General features: G+C 45.7%; 2 protein-coding genes across 2 annotated transcripts; both read right to left on the reverse strand.

The window, feature by feature from the left end:
• Positions 1 to 588: 588 nt before the first annotated feature.
• GUITHDRAFT_108849 (hypothetical protein) lies at positions 589 to 1,853 on the reverse strand (the record flags this gene model as incomplete). The annotated part of the gene is made up of 3 exons (XM_005832130.1): positions 589 to 985; positions 1,547 to 1,607; positions 1,658 to 1,853. 3 exons carry the CDS (start codon positions 1,851 to 1,853, stop codon positions 589 to 591), a joined length of 654 nt encoding a protein of 217 aa, XP_005832187.1.
• A 3,391-nt stretch (positions 1,854 to 5,244) lies between these two features.
• GUITHDRAFT_139132 (hypothetical protein) lies at positions 5,245 to 8,212 on the reverse strand (the record flags this gene model as incomplete). The annotated part of the gene is made up of 3 exons (XM_005832131.1): positions 5,245 to 5,296; positions 5,370 to 5,454; positions 5,545 to 8,212. The coding sequence occupies 3 exons, from the start codon at positions 8,210 to 8,212 to the stop codon at positions 5,245 to 5,247; spliced, it is 2,805 nt and encodes a 934-aa protein (XP_005832188.1).
• Positions 8,213 to 8,615: the final 403 nt, after the last annotated feature.

Consider the following 8,615-nt stretch of genomic DNA (forward strand, 5'->3'; position numbering starts at 1 on the left):
TACTCCAAGACACCATGGCCTCCAACATTGCTGAGAGTAGAAACGAGATCTGATATTACGTCATAGGAGACGCTTTCAGTGAGAGTGCCGGTAGAGCCTGCGACTGTGACTGATACTTTCATGGAACGTGAGAACCCATACGAAGGCAGGGCATAAATGCTGGTCTCCGAAGCCCAAACCGTGCCTTCAGCAGCTGTAGCTGAGATCACAGCAGAAGTTGTTAGACCAAAACTTGTGTAGGAGAGTTGATTGACACCGATTAGTTCGAAATTGGTATGTGGGATGACATTTCTATCTGGAACAGAGCTGACAATGTACACGTCATAGGATGAAGCTTCTGTCAAGGTCGAACTGACCGCTGCAGCTGTAAGAATCATCGTCAGGCTGCTCCCAGATCCAGAGCTTGTTTTACAAGTTGAGCTGCTCTCTGAGGCCCAGGTCGTGGCTTCACAAGCGGTATGGCTGATTGCAGCAGAAACGCTTAAATCACTAGGAAAGAAAGAGATATTCAAGATTGCGTATGTGTCTCTGTATAGGTGATTGCTGTATGAATCAGATGCAATGACAACTGAATCATAAGAAAGGGAATCAGTTATCGTCCCTGCAGACTGAATGCTGGTCACGACCACTGACAATGTCTGCCTCGAAGTTGTTGCGAGTGGAGGCATACAAAGGATACTTGAAGTTGACTGCCATTCGGTACTTTGAGCCACTGTCTGACCCAGCCTCGTATTCAAGGTCAAGCGGGGAAAGTTTCCCAGAGATGGACGCAACAAAGTCAGCTGTGAGGCCTGATATTTGACAAGCAGGTTTGCGTTCTGAATGTCCGTCAGAGTAGTCATATCGAAACTGTACAATCGACTTGTCGAGCTGGTAGTCACGGCAGTAGTTAAGATCAATCCTCGACTGGCACTGGTACCTTGAGAGACAAGCGCACATAAAGAAGTCAACGACGTCCATGATGTCATTTCTGCTCCAGTCCCACCTATCCTGGAGGCTTCAGACAAGCTTTGATATCCACTACCAATGGGGAACCAGATGAAGCTCTCAGTGCGATCATAGAAATTTTGGCGTGCGGGTATTAGGTCAGAGAGCTGTAAGCTGTACGATATGGACTCCGTGATCGATTGAATGACACCAGCGCTGGAAGATATTGAGACCGGGCGGGAAGAGATGAAGCCTGCACTAGTCTTGACCGTCAATGACGAGACTGAGTACCAATCAGTGCTTGGTGATACACTTTGCCCTAAGGATGTTCGCACAGTGCTTGACTGAAGCCAACCTGAATGACATGAAATATGAATCATCATACTGGAATTGGACGCTAAATTCGAAGGTTGGAATGCGGTGATCGAGTCCATTTCTATTGTGACCCCCTCAGTTACTGTGGATAAAAGATTGGACGCGGTCAAAACTACTTTCTGACTTCTTTCTGGGAGTTCTAACTGTTTGCATGAGATTGATACTGTGCTAGCCCAAAAAGTACTTTCACAAGAAGACATACCAATACGAAGAGCAGCAGAAAATTGGCGGACATCTGACATACTGAGGTTCAACAGGCTTGATCTGGAGCCAGGCTGAAGATTGATACTGAAACCGGATGAGATCTGAACAGCATCAAACGTCAATAACGATGTAATTGTGCCCATAGAAACACCCTGGGAGATCGTGAAATGAATGCTTCCCTGTAATCCATATCCAACCTTGCACGTAAGAGCATCAGGGGACGACCAGTCTGTGTATTCGGCCTCTGAAACTCCGATGGATGAGCGGCTGCTAATTCCGTAGCTCGGCAGCGTTACATTCGAAGCGAAGACAATGCAACCAGGGACGAACAAGTTGGTGGAATTCATTACGAATTGAGCCAAGAGATCATAGGAATACGCCGACGAGACGGATCCTAGATCAAGCGATTGAGTCACTGATATTCCAAGGGATGTGGAGAAGGAGCTTGAGTATTTCGTGTAAATCAGACTATCAGACAGCCACATAGTGCTCTCACATGCCGTTCTTCCAATTGAAGACTTCAAAGATAAGAACAAACTTTGAGTCGAATTGTTCAAAACCCTGAGAATGTGAACATTTTGAACAGAATTTGATCCTTCTACACCAGAGATGTAAGTGGAATCATACGATGCAGCGTGGGAAAGGGAAGCTGAAGATCCCGAAGACGTCAAAACTATGCCCAAGCTTCTTCCAGTCCCTCTTGCACACAAGGAGGATACTGCACTACTGCTAAACCATGCAGAGGCCTCAGAGGGCGTCCCGTATATGCTCGCACGAATAGTGTTGTCATATTTCGCCCGACTTGTGCCTGTTGTTTGCAGAAACACTTCACTTGGCAGAATATTTTGATAGTGAGACGAAGATAGTGACATTGGATCGTAGGATATGAGTGAGGTCGCAGTAGCGACACCAACAGCCGTCAAGACCACGCTAGAAGACTTCCGTATGGTGCTGTGTGAGACGCCGACGATAGAAGTTGTAGAAATCCACGTGGTAGATTCGGATGAGGAAGATCCGAGTCGTAAGAGGGAAGAATAAGGTCGTTGATTGAAGTCAACAAGAGTTGAAATGACAACAACGTCCTTCTGATTTGCGACAGCGTTCGTGCGACTTGATGAAATGAACAGAGTATCGATGGACAGCAATTCTGTTATGGTACTGATTTTGTGTTGGATCGTTATAAGCACGCTAGCGCTATGCGTCGGAGTCATGGTTGCTTTGCACTTTGCGCTTGTTTCTGACGACCACTCTGTAACTTGACAGCTCGTAAAGCTGATGCGTGCGGCAGCAGTTACGTACTGTGATAGAAAACCAACGCCTTGTAGTGTTATGGATATCGATCCCGTCTGAGCCAAGTTCTGCATGGTTGCACCTGAAATACTCGCGGAATTGAAGGTGAACATGTCAAGCTTAGTGCTGACTTTCGTTCCAGCCGTCACCACTACGGCAGTTTGAAACGTAGAAAGCTTTCCCTTGCTGATCAAGAGTGCGGTGTCTGATATCCAAGACGAAGATTCAGCTGGGGAATACCCGATCATGGAGAGAAATGTATGATCTGACAATCCGAAGCGAGAACCAAACACGCTTACAAGACTAGCCACCCCTACGTACATGTTTTGAGGACTTGACGATATCAGCGTCTGTGTGTCAAAGGTTACCAACTCTGTCCGGGATGTGGCGACACCTCCTGATGAAATCACAAAACTATGAGTGGATGAGAATCCACTAGCAAAACATCGGACTATGGTGTCGGATAGCCATTCCGTACTTTCACAGGAAGAAGAAGCAATCCTCCCGCTGCTTGTAGCGAACAGAAGAGCTAGGGTTGTGCTATTTTGAAATATTTGTGCAGTAGCTTTGTCTGCCAAATTCCATGAATAATTCTTGCTGTAGTACAAAGAACCCAACCCTGCGTAAAAATCGTTGTCAGAAATCAATAATGGCACACCAAACACATACCATCAAAGCTGAATGCTTCACTCTGACTTGACACGATGGAATAGGATGTTATCAGCATCGACAGAGTCTGACCATATCCTTCATGAAATCTACATGATATCGAGTACTCTGACCCCCACTGAGTGGAATCTGCTGCTGATCCACTCATCCTTGCAGACATTGTATCAGAAAGGAAGGAATAGTACTGAATTGCGATCATATTCTCTTTTGCAAGATTTTGAGCCGACGTGTTCTGAATACTCAACGAATCCATTGAGAATAATTTGGTGAGGGTTCCAACTTGATCGTACAGAGAAATTGCGACGCTTTTTGACGAAAATCCCACAACTTCATTAAGGCACACTATCGAACTTGAAGTGATCCAATACGTTCTCTCACAGGGAGTTCCAGAAATGCGAATGGATGAGGATAAAATTGTTTTGGTTGCATTCTGGACAAGTAGGATCATATCATTCTGATTTCGGGGAATGTTAGATACGTTTGACGGTGAGAATGAGATGTGGTCAAAGGAGAATGACTCTGTCATAGTTGATGTTAAACCATGACTGGTCAACCGGATTGATTGAGAAAGGTGTGATCCCAAACCGATGATACACGATACTTGTGAATTGGACGTCCATTCCGTCGATTCCATTCGTGAAAATTCAACATTAGACTGCAAGCTATTATCATAAATGCCATAATCTCCTGAAATTGTTGCCATGGCACCAATACCAATTGATGGTGCATTTTTTAGACTGATGTCTGATATCACAAAATCATCATAAGTGAAGAAACCAGAAACGCTGGCGACTTTAACCCCAGCTGTTGATACAATATCTTTAGTGCGGTAAATTCCAAATGGTGTCTTGCATCCTATAGAACTATCGGATTTCCAGGCAGACGATTCACATCTCGTCAAATGAATTCGTTGCTGTGACGTCACATCGTGCTTGACAAGACTGATGTCTATCAAGACGAAAAGTGGAGCTGAACTGTTGATAGAGAGTGATGTCAATGGGACGTGATTTGACTGGCTCAATCTGGTTATGGATAAGCTGTCATAAGACATCATTCGAGTTGTCGTCCCTACTTGCACTCCAGAAGTCACTTCCATTCGTCGAGTAAGACCCACACCAGACGCCCTTGTAGCCGACAAACTAGTTGCACTGGTCCACTGCGTTGATTCACAGCCCGAAACAGAAATTCTAGCTTTCAACGACTGGTCCAGCTGCCAGCCAGCACCAACAAACTCATAAGGAGGAGTTGAGAATTGCCCCACGTTGGTTGACTTTGAACTACCATAAAAGCTTGGCGTCTCATACTGCAGAGCTTCAGTCAAACTGCTTGATGATCTCACGACCGTCGCTGATAGCGATTTAGTGCTTCCTCCACCTGCTGCAAACTTCATTGAGAGAGTCGTGTCTGATACCCAACCAGAGTATGTCGACCCTGTCCCTCCAATTCTCTGGCGCGAGGAGGATACAAATGAGCCGAAATTTAAGCCAAGCACAAGGACGGAATTGGTGTAATAGGTGCACCATCCGCAGGTTCGGCAATAACTTTCAACATGAGGCACATGCAGGTATAATTCAGAGCATTTCAGCCCCGATGAAGCATATTGACCCTCTTGTAGATTATCACACATAGTGATGGGATAAGCAGTTGTTCCATCATAATTCAGTTTGTTGCATAATCGATACTGTGAGATGGAGGAATCGTAAAAAACTGCTAGACACGGACATACATTCGCTCCCACACACAGTGAAGGCAGTATGTCACAAATTCGCTCTGCTTCGTTCAGTGTATCATAAGTTCCTCCGGCTGTTCCTTGCTCACAAGAGCCCAAGAGCTGCACAAACTTGAGAGATCCTTCAGAAGGCAATCGTCCCGCATTGATGCTAGATATTACGTTCGAATCATACGAAACAATCTCTGTGCTGCCACCATAATTTCGAGATACCGAGACTGCTGTGGAGAGGCTGTGCGATAAGCCTCTTGGAACCTTACCTGTGATTGTTGAATCACTTGTCCAAATGGTTTCAGCACAGGAGCTTCCGGTATCTTGAGGAAATCCGATTCTTGACCGTGCTGTGTAACCTTCCAGCCCAAAGTTCTCACCGATAGAAACGAGTAATGCAGTTGGATTCAAACACGCGAAATTGAAAGCTGAATTCGCCAATACTGTCAAATTCATCGATTGGTTAAACCCAAAAGATGGACTCGAAAAAGAAAACGCATACGTAATGCTTCCTGCAACCTTCCCTACGGTCACACCAGATATGAGGTTCTTGCCGACACCATGCGCAGGTAAACTAGCCATCGAAGTTACTGAAATCCAGGAACTCTTCTCCGATGCAGAGGAACCAATCCTGCTTGAAATACTTGCATCAAAGGTTGGGGACAAGATTGCACCATATAGAATCGTTGGGATCAGCGACGTGGATGGTACATTGTTCGGCAGCAATCTTCTGAGGCTTGGACTGTCATAGGTGAAGAATTGAGAAACAGTCAAGCCTGGAGTTTGAAGTTGCGACTGCAAAGTCACGATAAGATCCATGTACAAGTTGTTGAAACCAGCTATGAACGTGGAGGGCAAAGAAGTGTCTGAAACCCATTGAGTGATCATGGCAGCAGACCCACCAGCTCTTGAAGCTGCCGTATAGTCTGCTTCACCAAAGTTCTGCCCGAAAAGAGTAATCCTTGAACCTCGCATTGGCAGGTTGGATAGAGCCACTCCGTATAAAGATGGGGCGTCGTATGAGAATGTCGCAAAGACTGTCGGCATGGAAACATGATCAAACAGCTTGACGGTGACGTTGTTGCAGCACCCCACTCCAGGACTTGAAAGCGCACGGATTAGAGAGGAAGAATACCATGTTACTCTTTCGCTAGCAGCGTCAATCAAGGTAGAACCAATGAAGACAGATACAGGACATACCGGTGCGGGTTGATCGCCCAGATTTGATCCGACAACGGTCAATAGAGTTCCACCACTTGTTGGACCATTCCATGGCACGGAGTATGCTACTTCTGGAAGATTGGCAAAATACTGAAAGGGGGCAGATTGGATGGGATATCCATGATAAAAATTATTTCCTGGTATAGTCTCAAAAACCGGAACGTCCGAATTCTGCCAACGTAACTTGAATACAGATCCGAATGGCTGAACCGCAGGGTCCGGTTTTTTCAGGTACTCCAGCTTAAAATCGAAATAGTTCACTGTGTCAAGATATAATGGAGCATTAAACGATGTCGCATCAAGGCTTTCCCACTGGTCCACAAGGAGTTTGTTGTTGATCCAAAGTCGCACTCTTTCATCACTTACGAGGACATTCACGTTTTCATAATTTATTTGCGATACTTCTCCAATGGAAAGCTGTACCTCGTATGTGCTTGGATAATCTGGCTTCAAGAATCCAGTCCATCGAACTGAGAAAGGGTTGTCGCCTACATAATTTAGGCCATCCAACTCGACGTTTCTTGGCAGACTACACTGGCAAGGTATTCCATTACATTGAATACATGCGGAGGAGAAGTCGATGTTGGGCTCAAGCAGTGAAGCTGCTGCTGTGCTCTCATTCAGGTTGTCACTAGCGTAGTAGGTCGCAGCAAGCTCAATGCCGTTCAATAAGGAAACGAAGATCCAATCTCCCGAGCTCTGGCCCACATATGACACTTCATAGTACCCAAAATTGGTCCAGGTAACAGACGAGTAGGTGGTTCGACTGGATTCTTGCTGATACTGGAAGTTTGGTGCATTAGTGAGTCGAACAAGCCATACAGCTTGGTCATCAGAGATTGTGTTCCCGTAGGCATCCCGAGCGATAATTGTGAAGCTGGTCTCAGAACAAACTCTTGACAAAGTCAGACCCAACCCAAACGCTTGACTGGTGGAAGCGCAAGGAAACTGCGAATTGCTCCGAATTGGAGCAGGAAAGCCCAGCAGGGTGTACGCTTGGAATAGATCAGTGGAAGGCACAATTCTGAACGGGTTTTGCAAGTATGACCATCGGAATTCAAATTTGGCACTGCCAGAAATTTGTCGATATTTGACCTCAATCGGCAAGAATGGAGTGATCGCCGATTTTGAAAGGACCGTTGCACTGGGACTCAAGGAATTAATGGACACCCATTGATCAATAATGATTGAGTTGTCCATCCAAACTTTGACTCTTTCGTCGGCTCCACCAACCAACGACTGGAAAGTGTAGACTGATACGTACTTCAACTGAATATACCCACTCCAGCGCACAGAGAACGATTGACTACTTGTCAAAGAAGGATTCAAGAAGTCGTTTTCAGAATTCAAAGCTAAGTATGGGTCAACGCTGCTCTTCTTTGGATTTCGCATCATGTAATTGTCATAATACGTCGCGATCAGTCCTCCACCTGTAACGAGCTGAACGTAGATAGAATGAGTCCCAGCCAAAGTGATTGCCGTGTAATTGACGAAATATTGTCCAGAACCTGAGTCCTTCACGTTTCCTCGAGTAATTTCTGGACCACAACAAGAATAAATTCGCACAGTATAAAAGTCACCTCCAGATGTTTTCTGATTGTAGAACGCGTCAACAGATTGTATGGTGAAGGAATTGATCAATCCTGCAGTCGATAACGATACATCATTTCCAAATGAGAAAGACTTAGATGCGCAAGTCGTGGCCGGCAAGACATTCACTCTCCAAGGTTGACCAATCAAATCAAGATTCCAACTGAAGAGTTGAGCTTGAAGGTAGGACCTCGGAGCTGTTTGAGACTCCCACATCAACGAAAGCAATTGCGGCCCTTCATAATGTTTGTATTCGATTCGAAGGGGATAGGATGAAAGCTGCTGAAAGGAAAGAGTGACTTGTTTCTGCAGAAGAATCTTGACCGCAAAGTTGCTGCCATCGGCGTATTCAGCATCCAAGCTTGTCCACTGGTCGATGATCATATGATGATCCAGCCAAACCCTCACTCGGTCACTTTTGGTTGCTCCCATGCATGCCCAGAATGTGTATTCATTAAGTTCCGTCGGAGTGATAAAACCAGTCCACCTCGCACTGTATGTGTAACTGTCAGTGAGGCTCAAACTATAGCCCCCTTCCGATAAAGGAGGAGGCTGAGTACCCTGAACAGAGCCAGGGACCACGCCTGGGTCAGATTGAATGAAAAGGCTCAAATACTTG

This window comes from Guillardia theta (assembly GCF_000315625.1).
Source record: "Guillardia theta CCMP2712 unplaced genomic scaffold GUITHscaffold_36, whole genome shotgun sequence".
Taxonomy (NCBI): domain Eukaryota; class Cryptophyceae; order Pyrenomonadales; family Geminigeraceae; genus Guillardia; species Guillardia theta.